The 22,768-nt window shown below is 33.2% G+C and overlaps 1 protein-coding gene across 7 annotated transcripts in view; it reads left to right on the top strand.

The window, feature by feature from the left end:
- The first annotated feature begins 395 nt into the window (after positions 1-395).
- LOC126878656 (zinc finger protein OZF-like) overlaps positions 396-22,768 on the top strand; it is a 110,693-nt gene continuing 88,320 nt past the window's right edge. For 2 of the 7 annotated variants that reach the window (XM_050641634.1, XM_050641621.1), the window contains exon 1: positions 402-949. In XM_050641634.1, the coding sequence (XP_050497591.1) occupies positions 715-949 (235 nt within the window). In that variant the 5' untranslated portion in view covers positions 402-714. Of the gene's footprint in view, positions 950-22,768 lie in introns of all 7 variants that reach the window. The other 5 variants (XM_050641629.1, XM_050641615.1, XM_050641626.1 and 2 more) reach the window with 4 other exon arrangements.

The following is a 22,768-nucleotide window of genomic DNA, read 5'->3' as shown; positions in this document are numbered from 1 at the left end:
GTTTTGCTAGGTTATACTCTAATTGATGCTGAAGTGACACTTAGTAAAACAAGAAAATATTTGAATTAAAACTAAAAATTCAAATATATTGACATTCATAGAAAGCGATCGGCGCGATGTCAATATATTTTAATTTTTAGTTTTAATTCAAATATTTTCTTGTTTTATTAAGTGTCACTTCAACATCAATTAGATTATAACCTAGTAAAACTAGAAAATAATTCAATTAAAGCTAAAAATTCAAATATTTTTACGAAAATTGACATCGATAGAAAGCGACGTGTAGATATCTACAGTGCACGGAATCCATGGCCTGATCTATTTTCTTTACATATCTCTGGTTTTAACCGCAGCTGACAACTGTGGTTGGAAATGAAGTTTGAGTTTGATAGGTGTTTGTCAATTGTCAATAGGGCTTTTCATCGATTGTCATTTGTTTCGAGCTTCTGTCATATGTTGTATAGTCTGTGTATAATATTAATATACACAGATTATACGACATTTGACAGAAGGTCGAAACAAATGACTGTGAATGAAAAGCCCTATCCAAAATTTGTATTTTGTACACGTCACACGTCACATATTTTGTATTGTCCATGTACATTGTCCATTGATGTCCATTTTTTGTTTGAGAATTGGGAATGGCCCTTTTGATGTTTAATAAACTATTAAAATAGAAATAGAAACCAATACAACTCCAAAGTTCCATCAACAATGGAAGTAAAACAAGAAGTTGGTGAGGAGACCTATAAAATAGAAATAGATAATGACGTGAATGATGCTCCTCTGGATCATTTTAAAATTGAAATTAAGGAAGAACCAAAAAGTGAAAGTACAGATGATACCGAAACATTTGATTATGTAAATTTAAATAAAGTTCCCATAAAGATTGAAAAAGGACATGATGAAATACCTATGTCATCCAAACAAGGACAAACAAGTGAACAAAGTAAGTAAACTATACTGGTACTATAGTTAAGTATAATAATACAATGTCAGGAGCTTGATGAGTAAGGGCGAAATGGTCTCTTCAATAACAGTCTTATCTTCCTCACATACTTTTAAAGAATTGGTCAGTATACTAAACAGCAAATTTCGCACTTCATACTCCTAAAATTCTGTAAAAAATAATATACACATTGATTCATGTACGAAACTGAACTGCATAATCCTCTAGAAGAGCAAAGGCGAACCCACAGGCTTTCATTGCATTTCCGTTGAAGCTTGCCCCTTCTCTTCTGTAACTCGCAAGTGTTTCTATAGCTTTTGTTGTTCGCCCTTACTATTCTTACGTGTTTGTAAACTTTAACTCGGTTTTACCGAAACATGTTTTATGCAGTTCGCCCTTATTCTTCCAAGCTCCTGATATGTACATTGTAATAGTCCGGGAACCCAAGCCCATTTTCACCATGTATTATTAACAAGCTAATTTTTCCTGAGTAGCTTCATTTTGATGAGACACCCAACTTTTCTCCTTAAATTATTGTTTGTGGTAGCTAACAGGGGTAGTAGGGGTTAAATATGTTGATAGGACGATTCTCAAAAATTTGTTACTAACTGGTTTTTTTTTGTTTATTCTCAAGATAATTATCTCAATTAACTGAAAAAATATTTGTCCTACAAAATACAAGGTTTTATCAAAGTGTCCCTTTTCAACATGTATTTTATTAATGAGGTCATGAAAAATAATTACTAACGATCTCAATTTTTTTCTGTTGGTTAGTTAATATTTATAATTTAACACCCACATTGTTCTACCAATTGCACGGTACATTATCCTAGTGCTACATTTAAAAGCTGTAGTAAAAATACCTGCTATAAAAATAATTACTATCGAGCTGAATCTTCGTGAATAGCTTCGTTTTGATGAGACCGCCAACAATTTCCTGTATGAAAATTTTTCGTTTGTGGTAACAGGGGTAGCAGGGATGAAGTATGTATGTTAATTTGACGATTCTCAAAAAATTGTTACTAACTGGATTTTTTTTTATTAATTCTGAATATAATTATCTCAATCAACTGAAAAAATATTTGTCCTACAAAATGCAAGGTATTGTCAAAGAGTCTCCCCTTTCCAACATGTATTGTTAACATGGTCATGAAAAGTAATTACTAACCATCTGAATTTTTTTGTGTTGGTTAGTTAATATTTATATAATTTAACACCCTTTGTTATACATAGTCCTACAAATTGCATGGTCCGTTATTCCGGTCATCTAATTAAATAGATATTTCAAATTCATCAAATTAAAAATCAATTTATTTTCTGCTATTAGGGCTGAGTTACACTGGTACAAGTAGGCATGCACACAATGTTGTTTACAGTGTGTTTGCAACGAATATAGATGCATAGGCCTTTTCAATCACATTTTTTGGCCTCATGACAATTATTGTTGTTGGACTAGCTATACATACTTGTTTTCTTGTAGGACATTGTTTTATTTGGATGATAAATACACTTATCTATCATGTGATACCTTTGAAGTACAGTTGCTAATAAAAAAATTGTCTTGTGGTATTAACAACTTTTGAATGTAGGACCAGGACAATGTACCACACAATTTGTAGGACAATGTGGGTGTTCAATTATATAAATATTAACCAACAAAAAAAATCAGGTGGTTTAGTAACAACTTTTATGACCTCGTTAATTATACATGTTGGAAAGGGGGGACTCTTTGATAAAACTTTGCATTTTATAGGACAAATATTTTTTCGTCTTATTTAGATAATTATCTTGAAAATTAACAAAAAAACAACCAGTTAGTAATAAATTGAGATCCGTCAAATCAACATATTTCATCCCTGCTACCCATGTTGGCTATCACAAACGGAGAGTTGGGTGTCTAATCAAAATGAAGCCACTCACGAAAAATTAGCTTGTTAGTAATAAGTGGAGCAAATGGGCCTGGGATCCAGGATTATAAGGGTAGAAGGTTTAAGAAAATAAAATATATATCATTAGACCAAACCTCATACTACCTTTCAGGTCCATATGACCTCGATGGACCTGAAATTTATATCTCTGAATTCCGCTTCATTTACTGATTCTTTTACAATGTGTCATTTAAAATATGCCTTTAAAAGCCATCTCTATTAAACACCATGAAATAACAATTGTTGACAACCATTTCATATGCTCAAGAGAGATAATTCTAGTCCACAGAGAAAGACTACCAGGTATGATATTGCTCAGGCCACTATCAGCAGATTGCCTTCTGTAGATGTTGCAATGACATAGGTGCCCATTGTAATACATACATCTGTTTATAATGGGGAATTTATGGATTTTTTACCTTTTGGCATTTTGGAGCCTTCGGTACAGTTGTAGATTTTATCGTATTTTTGTGAGATTTAAGTTGATTAGTATAGTTGGTTCACTAAACTCAGACACAACTGACTAGTGATTTTAGTAGGTAATTTTTTTGTTTTTGGCCAATTTTGCCAAAATTGGCAAAATTAACAACTATTTAGTAATTATTAACTATTTAGTAATTCTTTTTTTGCCAATTTTACCAAATTGCCAAAATTACTTACTAAAATCACTAGCCAATTGTGTCTGAGTTTAGCGAACCAACTATAGGCTTATTAGCGTTATATTAAAGACCAAACTAATTCAAAAAATTTTGCACTAGCGCAAAACCAAATTCTGACATCAATTTGTATCAATTCCAACTGCATGTTATTAGATAAGTAAATATCATTTTACAGTGACTCAGTACTGACATGGCAGTAAAAAAAGGTATTTTCAGTTCATTCATTTAGCAAATTCCCATTTATAAACAAACTCAAGTGTTGGTATCTGCATTTTCATTCGCTGAGAGACTGTTAAATTATATGATTTATCGCCTTAAATGAAAATGACTCTCATTTTATAGGTCCAAACTTACCAGTCTGATTAAATTCAAATTGTAGCGTATTGGTACTACTCTCTGTTACATGTTGTAGTCATAGACATAAATATTAACATAGACAGAGTGTCATGTTGAGTGAAGTGACAACACCATCTTTTTTCTTTGGCTAAGGCTGTTTCACTCTTAAACATGGTAAAGCTGTGACAGTAGTTCTCCCTTTACGTGCCTATACCCCCACTTAGTTTCATGTTACTTTTTCGATACAGTATCCTAGAAAGAGATATCGCAAACCAGTGCATGCGATCTTGTTTGTCGTCAGGAAGCGAGGAGGGTAGGCTCAGTCTATGGTTGTAGTTATTGTTTAAGTGTTTACTGGTCGTGTTATTTTTTATAAGTTTTATAGTGTGTACTGAACTTTTAGTATAAAAAAAAGTGTTTATCTGCCAAAAGAAAAAATAGCTTGTGGTAATCACTTGGGTAAAGGTAAGAGAAAACAATACATTTTAATTTATTGATGTTTTGAAAAATACAACCCTGTTTGGCTTTCACATGCGATTGTTTACAATTGGAATATGCAAAATGAATGTAGTTTAGGTACCGCTATTTAGTTATTTATACAGTGTAGCGAAAAAGTATGGAAACACAGTAATTTCTTGGAAACCGCTGGAAAGATTGTTATAGATTTTGGTAGGCAAGGGTCTTCTAATGCGACCGATATTATAGTGGTAATTACACTGTTTGTACAAGTTTTTACAAGAAACAACAAATTTCAAATACAAAAATATAAAGTAAACCAAGATGTACAGTGATGAGCGTGCTAATAACCGGCAAGATAACGCAAAAGATGGAAAACGTAATACATTGTGAAATAAAAGAGATGAAACTACTAGAGGTGGAAATTATCAACATAAACGTATACAGTGATGAGCGCGTTAATAACCGGCAAAATAACGCAAAAGATGGAAAACACATTGAGTTGAGTTAAGTGAGATAAAAAGATATGGTACTAGTGGAGGTGGGAGATTTAGCGATAACAACCTATAATTTACTTTCTACTTATTGTTTCCCACCTTTAGACGTATCGGACGAGTTTGGCAACTGCCACTATGAAAATGATAGTTTTAGTTGACATACTCCTCTGACTCTGATACGTCTAAAGGTGGGAAACAATACACAGAATGTATAGGTAATCATAAATACATACAAAAATGTATGTTTATAGATTTTTATCGCTAAGTCTCCCACCTCCACTAGTTTCATTTCTTTTTATCTCACAACTTAATATGTTTTCCAGCATTTGCGTTATTTTGCGGTTATTAGCACACTCGTCACCGTAAATTAACATTACATTGCATAGTTTCCCACAGTGCCTGTGACAGGAGTATTTTATAAAATTCTCCTGTCACAGCGACAGTTGTCATACTCCTCCAATACGTCTAAAGGTGAGAAACTATGTAATGTAATATTAATCCACAGAGAACGGCAGTTCTCACCAGTGACGCACAACACCCTTACAAGCGACACTATATATACACGAAATTTTCGATTTTCTAAACCTGACTGAATTGAAAATTGGGCCAAATCCCATCTTAAAGTTTAGGAAAAGACTCGTCCATCCATATGTTACTTCTCCATTTTGGTCCAAGGGTGTGGATTTTACGGCCCTTCCCATTTAAAGCCTGTTTTTCGTTCTCGTCCCCAAAACTCCCAAAAATTTCAAAAATTTAAGCCCGACCTTTGCGGCTTCTGATAGCATAGAATCTTTCCAACGCATGTTTAATTTTAAAAATCGGTTATACCATTCAAAAGTTATCGAGCTCAGAATTATGACTCAATTTTTATTTAAAAAATGGAAAATGTTTGTGGATATGTATGTTTGTATGTATATGTGTGGAAAAGTTAAACCGATCTAAATTTTTTTTCTGTGTTTCAAGAGGGTGTGAGGGCCGATTCAGAACCGGTCTAATTCTTGACTTCTGACTACCCGTAAGTTAGCTAGAGGGCTAGGTAAATACAAAATAGCATATTTTTTGGGCGTTTATATCTTAGGCTCAAGGAACGACAGGAAAACCGCAAATACACCAAGTCAATAGGGTTGAGTTAAGCTTTCAAATGGCGCCTAAGCGATCAAGCTGAGACATACGCAGTGCTCACCATAGCCAAAAAACTGAAAAATTAAACTTTGAAAATTTTGGTTTTTCGACAATTACTCAAAATTTCAACCTACGAATTTCGCCAATAACTGAGCGTTTGTAGAAGGACTCAGGACGCGTCTAACGGTGTATACCTTATATCTGGGAAAATTCGAATTTTTAAGTTATAGGCTTCATAAGTATGATCAAATCTATTTCTTATGGGAAAAAACGGTTTTTCAAGCTCAATAATTCCTGTAATACGTTCAGTTATCATACTCGATCTTGGATGCATCAGATACTACTTGTCAATACGTTTCAAATTCATGTTTAGTGATCAACATCAGGTAAGTTGTTCAGAAGTTATAGAGCTCCAAAAGTATAATTAGTCCAGGAACTGAAATTTTTCACTTAGCAATTTTTACACAATGGATCGATTTGCTTAAAAATTTGACAATAAGTAGTGGATAGTCCAAGGATCAAAATCTTTATGACGCCGAAAGACGCTTTTACCATGGGGTGGTTGCCACCTCATCTCGAGGGTGGAATTTTTTTTTTATATTTTGACCGCAAATGCTGGTAAAAATATTAATTATAAGCACAAAATGTTCATTATACATTTTTTTGATAAAATTAATAGTTTTCGATTTATTAGTTATCGAAGCTGTTAGTTTTATATCGGAAAGATTACCAGATAACGGCAGTTCTCGCCAGTGGCCCAGAAATACACCCCCCTACACGCGACACTATTATATATACGAAATTTTCAATTTTCTAAATCTGACTGAATTGAAAATTTTGCCGACTCCCATCTTCAAGTTCAGAAAAAGGCTCACCCATTCATATGTCAACCATCCATTTTGGTCAAAGGGTGTCGATTTTACGGCCCTTCCTATTTAGGGTCTGTTTTTCGTTCTGGTCCCCAAAACTCCCAAAAACTTCGAAAATTTAAGTCCGACTTTTGCGGCTTCAACAGTACTGATCATTACCTTTCCAACGCATGTCTAATTTTGAACATTACCAGAGAACGGCAGTTCTCACCAATGGCGCACACCCACACCATCCTACACGCGACACTATATATACACAAAATTTTCTATATATATCCCGTTCACAGCGTAATACGCCTTTGGGTTCCCGTTCGCCAAGCCTGTCTATTCTGCCAGTCTTCTTCAGATAGATTTCTTGCTGACATTGCTTTTGAGATTCCTTGGATCCATGTTGTTGGTGGTCGTCCTCGTTTTCTTTTCTCTGGTGGTACCCATTCTAATATCTTTTTGGGTAGTCTTTCTTCCCCCATACGTCTAACATGTCCGTACCATATTAGTTGTTGTTTTTCGATGTCTTCTATAATTGATCTTTGTACTTTCATTTGTCTCCTGATGTCCTCATTTTTCACATGTTCTAATCTAGACTTTCCCGCTGCTCTCCTCCAAAAATCCATTTCAACTGCCAATAGGTTACCTTTAAGTTTTTGTGATAACTGCCACACTTCTGAGCCATAGACGATTACTGGTTTTAATATGGTATTATATATTCGTTTTTTCGTTTCCGGTCTTATATTTTTTTGCCATAATACTGAATTCAACGCACCTATAATTTGTTTTCCTTTGGTTATTCTGTCTTTTATGGCTTCATCACTTCGTCCTGTCTTTGTCAGTTTTACCCCCAAATATGTACATTGGTCACATTTCTTAATAGTTTCATCTTCTAAGTCGAGGTCATCTGGATTATTTTCTCCTCCTACGCAAAGATATTGTGTTTTTTGGACATTTACTTCGAGGCCCCATTTTTTGTACTCTTCCATTAGTTTTCTAGCCATATACTCCAGGTCTTCTTTGTCTTGGGCAATAACTACCTGGTCATCTGCATAGTGCAACGTATATAACGTTTCATCCCCAATAGATAGCCCCATCCCTTTACACTTCTTCTTTCAGTGCCTGAGTGCTTCATCGATATATATGTTGAACAGTATGGGAGATAAACAACAACCTTGCTTCAGTCCTTTTGTTACCTGAAAACCATTAGACACCTCTTTTCCTATTTTAACTTTTGCTATTGTGTTCTTATAAAGCTCTTTAATAGCATCGATTAGTGTAACGCTGATACTGGTTTTCTCCAATACTTTCCACAACTTCGCAACAGGCACGGTGTCATATGCTTTTGTTAAATCGACTAAGAGTAAATGCACTTCTCGAGATCTCAGTGTTCTTTTCTCAAGTATTTGGGATAAGCAGAAAATACTATCTATTGTGGATCGTCCTGCTCTGAATCCGTTTTGTTCTTCTGACTCAAAAGGGCGGTATTCTTCGCATATGCGTTCTTTTATAATTCTTCCATATAATCTGCTAAGCGTACTCGTAACAGTTACACAAAATTTTCGATTTTCTAAATCTGACTGAATTGAAAATTGGGCCAACTCCCATCTTAAAGTTCAGAAAAGACTAACCCATTTATATGTCAACCATCGATTTTGGTCCAAGGGTGTAGATTTTACGGCCCTTCCTATTTAGGGCCTCTTTTTCGTTCTCGGCACCAAAACTCCCTAAATGTTTAAAAAGTTGTCCAACCTTTGCGGCTTCTAATAGAACTGATCATTACCTTTCCAACGCATGTCTAATTTTGAAAATCGGTTATACCATTCAAAAGTTATAGAGCTTAGAAATGTGACTCAATTTTTATTTAAAAAAGGGAAAATGTTTGTGGATATGTATGTGTGTTTGAAAGTTAAACCGATTTGATATTTTTCTCTGTGTTTAAAGAGGGGGTCAGGGCCGATTTAGAACCAGTGAAGTTTGTTACTTTTGACCACCCATAAGCCAGCTATAGGACTTGGTAGGTACAAAACGGCATATTTTTGGGGGTATATATATTCGGATCACGAAGAGGCAGGAGAACCGCAAATACATCAAATCAATAGTGTTGACTTTAGCTTTCAAATGGTGTTTAAGCCGTCAGGATCAGACATATACACGGCTCAGTATAGCCGAAAAACTGAAAAACTAAACTTCGAAAATTTTGGTTTTTCGACAATTACTCAACATTTCAACGTACGAATTGCGCCAATAACTTTTAGCGTTTGTAGAATAGCGTTTGTAGAAGGACTCAAGACGAATCTAACGATGTATACCTCATATCCGGGAAAATTCGAATTTTTAGGTTAAAGGCTTCATAAATATGATAAAATCTATTTCCTGTGGGAAAAACGGTTTCGAAAGCTCAATAACTCCTATAATAGCTTCAGTTATCATACTTGACCTTAGATCCATCAGATACTACTGGTTAATACGTTTCAAACTCATGTTTACTGATCAAAATCGGTTAAGCCGTTTAGAAGTAATTAAGATACAAAAGTATAATCCAATTAACGATTATTCCCCAAATGGTTTATGTAGTTGTAGTGGTTACGACGCTAAATTTGATCTGGCAACGGGCAATCCGACTTTATTTACCGGCCATCTCAATATATTTTTTTTTCAATCTATTTCGAATAGAAAAAAATCTAGTGTACATTCTATGGACACTAGATCATTTGGAAGATAATGCAACAAAGGTGACAATTTATAAAGCTTGACGTGTAATAGAGGAACATTGCATTCAACTTCATACATTTAATTTATAAATACCTTTGAAAAACTCCTGATACAAGAATAAAAAACCGCTAAACGCCGTAAAAATGAGTGGCGCATAAAATATTCCAGCTACAAAAGATCTGATATGAATGTTACGTGGCGCGAAAATGGATTTTCATTTGATGCAAAACAAAATTTTAGTTTTATTTTAAAATATTTTTCCATAATATTTGCTAAATTTGAAGTAAACGCGCCACAAAAGCGTTTCAAAATTCAAACTGTATCAAAGTTACTCTTTTGTGGCGCGTTTACTTCAAATTTAGCAAATATTATGGAAAAATCTTTTAAAATAAAACTGGAATTTTGTTTTGCATCACATGAAAATCCATTTTCGCGCCACGTAACATTCATATCAGATCTTTTGTAGCTGGAATATTTTATGCGCCACTCATTTTTACGGCGTTTAGCGGTTTTTTATTCTTGTAATTTATACGTTAATATCGATCATTTCCACCTTTACTAGTTTCACTTGTTTTTACTTCAGAATGTAGGTACCTATTATGTATTCCATCGTTTGCGCTATTTCTCCGGTTATTAGCGAGCTCATCACTGTATAAGATAATAAACTTACGTGCATAGAAATCGGCCCATCTAAAAATTTGGTCATTTTTGAAGTCTGGTATTCCCTAAACCTGTTGGCCGATTTAAGTGATTTTTTTACTATGTTATAGCCTTATTCTTCAACAATATCGCTGTAATAATATTATTGCTAAACAGGTAAGTGTTATTTTATACCGGGTGTAACAATGATGTGTGTTTTTTCCTCAAAGTTCGGAACACCCTGTGGAATATTCTAGCGTATATAAAATATTGAAATTAAAACTCTACTGTAGCCTTAGGCTTTCTTAACATTTTTCTTTTTAATTCATTCGCTTATGTTGGATAATAAAAAAGTTAAGTATTTCAACAACTAGCAACGTTTTTCATCAATACAGGGTGTTTCTAAATAAGTGCGACAAACTTTAAGGGGTAATTCTGCATGAAAAAATAATGACCGTTAGGTTTATAATCATATGTTCGCAAATGCTTTGTTTCAGAAATACGGGATGTTGAATTTTTTCGTACAATCTGACGATTTATTTATAGCTCTAAAACCGCACGAGATATACAAATAAAATTGGGTAGGTTTTAATACGTAATTATTGCGCATTTTTTGGCATACAGTTAAGAATTGTATATTCACCATTGGCGTGCATACGGGTAATATGACCTGGTAATATGACCCCTATGCACGCCAATGGTGAATATAAAATTCTTAATTGTATGTCAAATATGCGCAAATAACTACCTCTTAAAACCCACCAAATTTCATTTGCATGTCTCAACCGGTTTTAGAGCAGTAAATAAATCGTCAGTTTGTAAAAAAAAATTCAACATCCCGTATCTCGAAAACGAAGCATTTGCGGACATATGTTTATAAATGATAATATATTATTAAATAATTTGAAGGGATTAAATAGTTTGAAGGGATTTTGGTCGTTTGTGAATTCACGGAGAGGAAAGCCCTCTATGCCCGCTGTGTTGAGGTATGGTGGTGTTGAATCCGGTCATGGACCAGATATTGTAAATCTTTTTGCAGAATATTTTTCTACAGTATATTCCACTCAAATATGTGTTATACCCAGTGACTCACCTACAGTTGGTCTTACTAATCTGACTGGTTTCAACATAACTATATCTGATATTTATCTAAAATTATCAGAACTGGATGCGAATAAGGGTCCTGGTCCTGATGGATTGCCTCCTAGGTTTCTCAAGAACTGTTGTTTTATATTATCCAGACCTCTTTTTCACATCTTTAATCTATCCTTAAATACGGGTGAATTTCCAGAATGTTGGAAAAATAGTTTTTTAACACCCATTTATAAAGCGGGAGATAATTCATTGGTGAATAATTACAGGCCCATTAGTATAATTAGTGTAATACCAAAGATATTTGAATGTTTTGTATGTGACTATCTTAAAGCTTCACTTGAAAAACAACTAGTAGACCAACAATTTGGATTTCGGAATAACAGATCAACCGAATGTAACACACTAGTATTTGTGGACTTCCTGAGGAAGGCATTGGAGAGGGGTTGTAGGGTACATGCACTATACACCGATTTCTCCAAGGCCTTTGATCGGGTCAACCATAATATTTTAATATTTAAACTTAAACAAATGGGTTTTAATGGTCCACTTCTTGAGTGGCTGAGAACATACTTGATTGACCGAGTTCAGATGGTGCGTATCAGGGATTTTGTTTCCAGTGAGATTAAGGTTCATTCAGGAGTACCTCAGGGTTCACATTTGGGGCCCCTGTTATTTAACATATTCATCAATGATATACACCACTGTTTCCGACACAGTTCACCTCTGCTTTTTGCAGATGATCTAAAGTTCTATACAATTATCAACAATGCAGAAGAGTGTATTAATCTTCAACATGATCTTGATCGGTTGAGTGAGTGGTGTATGTTGAATGCCATGGCCCTGAATGAATCTAAGTGTCATGCTATTTCTTTTGGACGATCGAGAGACCCAATAGAATATAATTATAATATACAGAATATTCCTGTTGACTGGGTTATTGAAATTCGTGATTTGGGAATTAATTTAGACTGTAAACTTTTATTTGAATCACATTATACATCAAAAATTTCCAAATCTTTACAAATGCTTGGTTTTATAAAAAGATGTACTAGAGACTTTCAGAATATTGATGCAATTAAATTACTATATTGTTCTTTAGTTAGACCTCATCTAGAGTATTGTTCTTGTGTTTGGTCTCCATCTTACAATATTTACATAACAAAAATCGAGACCGTCCAACACAAGTTCTTAAGGTACATAGCATATAAACTGGGTATACCTTTTGAGTTAAATCAGTTAAATTATTATCAAATTGAAACCCAATTGGGTATTCTCTCATTGCGTGACCGACGAGTAATTAAGGATGCAAGGATGCTCTATGGCATAATTAATTCAACAGTTTTGTGTCCTCAGCTACTTGAGCAGGTTGGTCTCCATGTACCTCTCCGCAGAACTCGATTAAATCAAACATTCTATGTTCCTATCCATAGAACCAACTATGCATATAACAACTTTTTATCTCGAGCACTAAGATGGGCAAATACTCAACCTTATCTAGATTTCTTTGCACCGAAGTCTGAATTCATCTCTGGCCTCAGACGTTTGTTTGTTTGAGTAGTTGTTGGATATTCATTATTGTGATATATGAATCTGATTTATGTGATTAAGTTTGTGATATTTATATTTTATTGTATTATTGTTTTATTATTACTATTTTATTGTAGTTTTATTATTATTGACACATGTATTATGTATATTGGACTTATAAACTTGTAATCTTATTGGGCAGTGTCCCGTTGAAAATAAATAAATAAATGAAACGGTCATTATTATTCATGCAGAATTTCCCCTTAAAGTTTGTCGCACTTATTTTGAAACACCCTGTATTGATGAAGAACGTTGCTAGTTGTTAAAATATCTAACTTTTTTATTATCCAACATAAGGGAATGAATCAAAAAGCAAAATGTTAAGAAAGCCTAAGGCTACAGTTGAGTTTTAATTTCAGTATTTTATATACGCTAGAATATTCCACAGGGTGTTCCGAACTTTGAGGAAAAAACATACTATCATTGTTACACCCGGTATAAAATAACACTTACCTATTTAGCAATAATATTATTACAGTAATATTGGTGAAGAATAAGGCTACGGCTCCACGGGCGAGAAATTGACGCTAGCAGTAGCAGTAAAATGAACTTAAGGTTCCGCGGAACGGAATAGGAATAGACGAACTGTACCGACTACAGGACTTGTGCGTAGTCGGTTCAGTTCGGCTATTCCCATTCCGTTCCGCGGAACCTTAAGTTCATTTTACTGCTACTGCTAGCGTCAATTTCTTGCCCGTGGAGCCGTAGCCTAAGGCTATAACATATTAAAAAAATCACTTAAATCGGCCAACAGGTTTAGAAAACACGAGACTTCAAAAATGACCAAATTTTTAGGTGGGCCGATTTCTATGCACGTAAGTTTATATACACCAAGACAAATAATACGAATCGAAGATCATTATCACTTATCACTAACAAACTGTGATAATAAATGGCTTGTGTACTCTGGTGACGTAAGTCAAGCATTTAAGTCTCTCCACTGACGGAGTAGCCAACCGTTGTAAGTCTAAGAACCGTGATTTGAAACAGCATAAGAGCAGACACAGGATAAAAACGTAAAAAGTGTGAAATTTGTTTGAAGCAGTTTACTCAGAAAAGTACTTTGAATGAAAATACAAAGGTTCACACTGGAGAAACACTTTACAAGTGTGAAATTTGTCTTAAACACTTTGGCCTACAACTCTAGCACATTTGAAACAACATTATAATACCTAACACACACTGGAGAAAAAATGCCAAAAAGAAAAAACATTTAATACACAATAGAGTGAATAGAGTATACAATAAACTAGACGAGCACACTGATCAAAATTTGGTTTTAAGAATGACTTCGGAACAAGAAAAGCACTTTTTTCAATACGTGTGCTAGTTGAAAGATGTAGAGATGTTGATTCTGACGTATACTTGTGTTTTATAGACTTTCAGAAAGCTTTTGAGCTGGTGAAACATGATAAACTAATAGATATTTTAAGATCATATAATATCAACGATAAAGACTTAAGGATCATTTCAAACCTCTATCAAGAATAAAAGGATAAAATCGGAATAAAAAGCGAAACATCTGGAAAAATTAATATCGAGAAAGGAGTAAAACAGGGATGTGTGCTGTCACCTTTGCTGTTCAACGTTTACTCTGAGAAGATACTTTTGAAAGGCACCTCGGATGGTATAATTATAATTGAGCAATGTACACATTACCTGCGATACGCTGATGACACGGTCATTCTGGCAGATAATGTTGAAGCCCTGCAACGTCTAATGGACCGAGTAACGATAGCCTGTAGAGAATTTGGAATGAAATTGAATACAAAGAAGACAAAAACAATGGTCATCAACAAGCACCAAAACAAGAAGTGTGAAGGTCACTTTCAAAGGAACAGATCTGGAAAAAGTAACAAGAATAACGTACCTTGGAAGTAACCTTGATGAAACTTGGGACCACTCACTAGAGATAAGAACACGCCTGGAAAAGGCACGTACAGTCTTTTACAAAATGCAAAAAGTTATATGCCACCGCCAGCTGGGTACCTCATTGAGAACTAGAATACTTAATTGCTATGTTTTTTCCACCATGGTGTTGAAGCCTGGACAATGACAGAAGCAACACAAAAAAGAATCCAACCATTCAAACTCTGGTGCTACCGTAAAAGGCTCAGAATATCCTGCATGAGCCATACGACAAATGCGGAAGTCTTGCGGAGGATGAACAAGGAAGGAGAGCTTATGCTTATAATAAAAGAAAGGAAAACACAATATTTTGGACACATCGTAAGAAATCAAAAGCATAAACTGATCCAACTTATAATCCATGGCAAAATCAATAGCAAAAAAATCTTCTAATAATTTAATTTAATCTGACTCATTCATATCTAGTACGTTCTTTAAGGGTAAAATATTGCAAAACCTCTAAATTTTAAAGAACCGCTTGGATTGACATGAAATTTGGCATACACATAGCTAACAAGTCAAAGAAAAAAAGTGATATTGTGCCGATGTGTGCATTTGCCCTGGGGGTGGTTTTCACCCCCTCTTGGGGGTGAAAAAATATACGACCAAAGTAAGTCCGGAAATGGATAAACTGACTAATTGTAAATAACTTTAGTTCTATAGAGTTTTTTCATTAAGTCAATATTTTTCGAGTTATTTGCCAGTGAATATGTTAATTTTTTCAACAAAATAACCACGCTTTTAGACAGTTTTTCGCAAATAACTCAAAAAGTAAGTATTTTGTCGAAAAAAACATTCTTAGCAAAAATATAGCCAGTAAAAAATTTAAAAAAAAACAATGGTGTATATATCACGTCTCTATACCTAGTAGAAGCAGAGTTACAGCTAATGAAAAATAGGTTCATATTCGTCAAATTCCAAAATACTTGAACGTGAGATAACCAAAAGTGAAGCACATTTCGGGGAAAACTCATTACAACTTATTTAAAGTGTTTAAAGAAAGTTTCATTTTTGTTTTATAAAAAAAATATTTTAGCATCAAAAGCTTTTTTTTTGGTAAAAAAATCGGGAAAATCACCTCCTAATTAGTATCTCAAATGAACTTAATCGTTACGACTTCACAAGTTTCTTGACTCGTGTATGTATTGTTTATATGATCTGTAAGTTTCATCGGTTCAGAGTCCTTATTTTTGAAAGGGCTGTAGTTAAAAGAGGTTGAACGAGTCACTAATCACGAATGTATGCAAATTTAGAAACACCAAATCTTAATCAATTTCTGTCTTACAGAAAAACAAAAGAATACAGGATATTCAGAAAAGCAATGCTGACTTTTTTTGTTTTTTGAGATTTTCGGTATATTTAACAATTTTTAAGTTATTTTGAAAAAAAGCATATTTTTTAAAATTAACATTTTTGAAAATTTTACTTTGAAACCAAATTTTTTCAACAATAAGCACTTTGAATCGATGAAACATACAGATCATATAAACACAACATAAGTAAAATAATTTGTGGAGCGGTAACGATTAATTTCATTTAAGTTGCTAATTAGGGGGTGCTCTTCCCGATTTTTTTTGCCAAATCAAAAGGGACCAACTTTATTTTGAGCGTAACTTGCTTAAATTTGATGCTAGAAACTTTTTATAAAAACAGAAATAAAGCTTTTTTTAAACACTAAAAAAGTTATAATGGGTTTTCCCCAAAAAGTGCTTAATTTTTTTGGATATTTCACGTCGAAATATTCTATTTGAAATTTGGCGAATATGAACCTATTTTTCATTGGCTAAAACTCTGGTTCTATGAGGTCCAGAGACCTCACGCGTACACCAATTTTTTTACTTTTTTACAGGCTATATTTTTGCTAAGAACGTTTTTTCGGCAAAATACTTACTTTTTGAGTTATTTGTGAAAAACCGTCTAAAATGTGGTTATTTTGTTGAAAAATGAACATATTCACTCGAAAATAACTCGAAAAGTGTTGACTTGGCGAAAAAGCTCTATAGAGAAACGTTACTTAAAATTAGTCAGTTTATCCATTTCCGGACTTATTTTGGACATACATTTTTTTCACCCCCCAAGTGGGGGTGAAAGTCACCCCCAGGGCAAAAGCACACATCGGCACAATATCACTTTTTTTCTTTGACATGTAAGCTATGCGTATGTCAAATTTATTGTCAATTCAAGCGGTTCTTTAAAATTTAGAGCAAAAACCGTGAAAGAATGTACTAATCCGAAATTCAGACATACAGTATGGTGCAAATGAACGGAATAAATTAGTTATTTCATAAACCCATGACGTTAAGAAAAAATCCTGAAATTTTTATTTTTAAATTACGATATTTTTGAATATAATATCGCCGGTCTAATAAGCAAATTGCCTAAGTCCAATTTTTTTAGAAAATTGTTTTTTTGGTGTCATCTAGTAGTAGACGGTAAAAGCTACCGCCTGACAATTCCCACAAGCGCCATTATTATTTTATTTCGCTCCAATTTCGCTAAACGAATTTTGCTGAAGTCCAAACGTTCTTTCCCATTCATACGAATATTGCCTATGTTAGTGTTTCTGAAGTTGTTTTAATTGAAAAGGTTAGAAAATGTAAGTAAATAAATATATTTTGATTATTATTATTAATATGGATGTAGTATAATAAGTAGAAATTTTGTGTAAATATTTTGTTTAATTAATTTTGGTCAATTATATATTGCATGGAGTTAGACAATTTTCTCTTTTTTTACTTTTGTTCAAAAGTATTTTGTCTTTCCTGTAAAATTTTCAATTTGTGACTTAGGCAATTTGCTTATTAGACCGACGATATGTCATATTAGTGACGTCATCCATCTGTGATTTTTTAATGAGAATAGGGGTGTCCAAAAACTTTTTTTTAACCCTGGATTGCTACGCTTATTTTCTAAACTCAATCTGCTACACCGGGATACAGTGGTACCCCAAATAAAATTGACCTAAAATATTTATATATGTATGTTTTAAGAACTTATGACAAAAACAATCTTAAGATAACATGTTAAGAATTTATTTTGTATACAAAAATATTTTATTATATTATTATCCACAAGTTTATTTTCATATTTTCCACACCCACTACTGCAAATTGGTGAAACTTACAAACAAGGTTGGGGTACAAGTGTACCCAGGTAGCATTCCAGGGTTAATTTAGATTATTTGACAAAAAAAGAAGAATGTATGTAATTTATTTAATTCAAAATACATTTTACTGCTCTCAGAAATCAGACAAAAATGTTTATATCACAAATAAACATTGATTTTCGCTTAAATTAGAAATCAGAAAACATTTAAGGCCATCGGTACATAATTCGCAAATATTTTACGGTTATCCCTACTTTTTCTGTCTTTACACGGCAAATTACGTGTAGTAAAATTCACACTGGTATGGATATGTAAACATTACTAGAATGTCATTCTACTTGACAATGTCATCATTAACGTTAAAGAGATGGCTTTTGAATGTTCTTGGATAACTGATATTTGTATAATTGCAAATTAATAATTCAGTTAATAAATGCGATTATTTCATTCATAGGAGATTCTGACCAATAGAAAGCTACAGAAATAAAAATTAAACTGATTATTTTTTGATGATTTTAACTTCCAATCATATAGTAAGATATTTGATCACGTGTTTAATTCTGTCCAATCAGATTAAAATTATACTGAGAATTATCTACTGTAGAAAATTACCGATAGAATTTTTTAATTAGATTGTTTCTGTTTAATGGCAACCAGTTTCCTAGTTTTGACAACTGTCACATTTAAGAAAATATCCATAATATACGTATTAAAAAATAATCTTACGAATATCACACGACAGTAAGAATAAATAAGAAAATAATGCTTCGTTTTTACTCAAATTTGTTGTCATTGGGCAATAGCCACTCGAGCCCTGCGGGCTCTCGTGTCTATTGCCAGACAACAAATTTTCGAAAAATTGTCGCATTATTTTCAATTTATTCTCAATCTCTTGTGATATTATACCCGATAATTTTTGATAATATCCCGTTGTCAAGTATATTACGTCAGATGCCCTTCGTTGCTACGAAAAAATACATTCAGTGATATTAATGACAATTAATGTTTTAAAAATTATAAAAGTGATGACTTTCAACCGTCAAATATTTATAACAACTGTGTGTTTAATTGTACTAAATTGTACTTACATAAATAAATTACAATGAAATTTTGGTTTTGAACAGTTTTATTCATGAAATATTCGCAACAAATTGCACTCGATCCTAAAATTATTATCGAATTTTTGCCCTCGTGACACTTTGACATATTTCACTCCCCTTCGGGTCATAAAATTAAAACTGTCGAAAGTGTCACTCGGGAAAAATTCGATAATTTTAGAGCTCTTGTGCAATTACTACTGATTATTTCATTCATAGGAGATTCTGACCAATAGAAATCTACTGAAATAAAAATTAAACTGATAATTTTTGATAATGTTCCGTCGTCAAGCATATTACGTCAGATGCCCTTCGTTGCTACGAAAAAATACATTCAGTGACATTAATGACAATTAATGTTTTAAAAATTATAAAAGTGATGACTTTCAACCGTCAAATATTTATAACAACTGTGTGTTTAATTGTACTAATTTGTACTTACATAAATAAGTTACAATAAAATTTTGGTTTTGAACAGTTTTATTCATGAAATAATCGCAACAAATTTCACTCGATCTCTAAAATTAACATCGAATTTTTGCTCTCGTGACACTTTGACATAATTTATTAAAACTGTCAAAGTGTCACTCGGGAAAAATTCAGTAATTTTAGAGCTCTTGTGCAATTACTACTGATAATTTTTTCACTAACTATGTATTCAGTGATTGTAATAATTTATAAGTACAACAAAAACTAATACTCAATCGAGAAAAGAGGAAAAGTGTTAAGGTGATTTTTTAATACATAATATACATATTGTTACTATGGAACGCTTACAATTTTGAACATCTTTAACAAAAAAATACTTGGATCACAGAATATATCCTGATGTATTCTCTGCTTGGATCTTTTATAAATAATAAACAATAAATAACTTTTTATTAAGTTCACGTCTTAAATCAATTATTTATCAAATACACTATCAATATTATTTAATCAACAACTCGAAATATTCCCGATGCCATGTCAAATATTTAAAACTGTCACTGTCTTGTCATCATATTCTATTTGACTCAGTGCGTTGTATGACAAAGATAGCGAATGTTCGATTTGGAAAATATCACCACTGACATGGTGTCCATTTTTTTCGAATCCTGAAAAAACTAATAAATATTTTAAAAAAATTAAACGCAGAATGAAAACTAAATTATTATCGAGGGCCGAAAGTTCCTTAGAATAAATAAAAAGTTTATTTTTAATGAGATATTTGAAATTAAAAATCACACTACATTTTCTCTTAGTTTTTCACCCCTGTAATTTATTAAAATAAACATGACAGAAGTTTTCACTTTCGGCTCTCGGTAAGAACGTAATCTTTCATTCTGCGCTTAAATTTTTCAAAAATACTTATTAGTTTTCTTAGGATTCGAAAAAAATGAATCCTCATTTGAATAGCATTGCAGCCGAAAATACGTACCATCCCCTTAATCGAAACAGAAGACAGGGTTCAAGTTCTCTGAAAAGACCACTTTTATTTAATGTGGTTATATGTATATTAAAGGTAAACATCTGAATAGAGGATAATTACCATTTCCGAAAAAAATGTATTTTTAAGGGATTATTTCATGATGAATTCTGAAGGGAGCTTTTTTGTCGGGGCTATTTTGCGGGCTAGTTATTATTCCGCGGCTATTTTGTCGGAGCTATTTTGTGTGCGGGATATTATGTCGGGGCTATTTTGTCGGAGCTTTTTCGACAGGGCAATTTTGACGGGGTTCCTACCTCGGGGTTAAATGGGCAAATGGAATGACCAACGTTCTTAAGGATAAGTCACCGCGAAAAGAAGAAGAAGAAAAAATTACAAATGTGAAACTTACTTTAAGCAGTTTACTACAGTACCTTATATGAAACAACATATTAAAATCCACACTGGAAAAAAAGCTTTACAAGTGTGAACTTTGTTTTAAGTAATTTTTTACAGCAACTAATTTAAAATGACCAAAATAAAATACCAAACGTCAGACCGCGTATTTTAAATCTAAGAAATATTTTCCAAAAATTTAATATTTCTAAACTAGACATTACGTTGTCGAGGTGTGAACAGTTTCTGTTTTGCAGCAGTTAAAGTTTGCCACTAGTTTAGGGTCTTAACCTAGCTAACAACCGCCGGTGTTGTTGCTTAAGTGTTTGCATATAGGTAAGTTGAGCATTTTTGCTTATATTTTTTTTAAGCGGCTTTCTTTTATGCTATTTTGCTTGCTCTTTTTATTTCTTTTTGCTTTCTAGTTATTAATACTTCATTGACTGGTTTTTTCTTACAATGAGTGAGGAAAAGGGGGGCTCAGTCCCCCCTTATCCTGATACTTCTTCTCCGGCTAAAATTGCAATGACTAATAATTCCGAAAAAAATCAAAATCAGACTTCCGACAATAATTCTCAGGATGAAAAAAAGGTTAATACATACTCCGAAAAAGATCATGGACCTTTTGTAGTATATCTTGAATCTACAAATATACCGAATATAAAAATTGGCACATTCAATACAATTAAAATAGCTCGAGATATATTCAACCTCAAACTTAATGACGTTAAAAAAATAGATAGTAAAGGACTCAATAGAGTTTCAGTTGAATTTGCCAATTTTCACTCGGCTAATATGCTACTTAAGAACACTCAACTTCTAAATCAGGGATACAAGATATATATACCTTTTAACTTCGTAACCTGCAAAGGTATCGTCAGACAAATTGATACAGATATTGATGAAAAAGAACTTCTTCGGTGTTGCGATACAGGAAATGACATTGAAATTTTACATATAAAAAGATTAAATAGAAGAGTAATTAAAGATGGAGTAACTTCTTATGAACCCACAGGTACGACACTATTTACATTTCGAGGCGTTCTTATGCCCAAAACTGTTTTTTTATGGCATACCAAGACTAGTGGACACATATATTGCCCCAGTGACACAATGCTATAACTGTCTTAGATTTGGCCACACAAAAACAAACTGTAAAGGGAAAGAAAGATGTTTTAATTGCGGGGAAAACAAACATGAAGACGTATGCATGACAAAATGTTTTTACTGCAAGGACTCTCACAAATCTATTGACAAGAGCTGCCCAGAATATACAAGGCAAAAGAATATTAAAGAACTGATGGCGTATGAAAATTTGACATTTTTTGAGGCAAGTGAAGCCATTCCAAAATCATACATATCAAATAAAAAATTTATTTATAACCCGAGAGATTTTCCAAATTTTAAAAATAACAGCAGGCCATTAGAAAATACTCCAAGTACCAGTACAAATAATTCTAACACCATAGAACCATCGTAACGAAGAACAAACAATTTTAGATCATCTACAGTTAAACGTTCCTTTCAACAGGTGGTTCTGAACTCCGACAACAAACGGAGAGTCGTGCAAAAACGTCAAGATAAGCAACCAAATGAAAAGAGTACATATACACAGCAATTAAGACCAGAAAAGCCAACCTCTTCCCCCACTAGCTCATTTTCTCGCTCAGAACCTTTCAAATCAAGAACCTCGGCTAATTTATCACAAAACTCCAATCAAGCCTGGCAATCCAGTGCATCGCAAAACTTTCAAAATATTGATACCTTTTCTTCAAATGACTTTTTAAACTCATGCCTAAATTTTATTAGTAATACATCATCAGAAAACTTAAATTTACTTAAAAACCATTTATTTTCCCGATTAAACGTAGAGTCCTATATGGACCAAGAGGATAAATCTGATTCTGATTTTAATTAATTAAACATATCAAATCACATAATCATGAATTCAAAAAAGAAATTAAAAATTATTCAGTGGAATATTAGAAGTATTAAATCAAACAGGGAAAACATAAC

The sequence above is a fragment of the Diabrotica virgifera genome, chromosome 1 (assembly GCF_917563875.1).
Source record: "Diabrotica virgifera virgifera chromosome 1, PGI_DIABVI_V3a".
NCBI classification, from domain to species: Eukaryota; Metazoa; Arthropoda; class Insecta; order Coleoptera; family Chrysomelidae; genus Diabrotica; species Diabrotica virgifera.
Note: the sequence above shows the minus strand (reverse complement) of the source record. Positions and strands in the feature narration are given on the sequence as shown.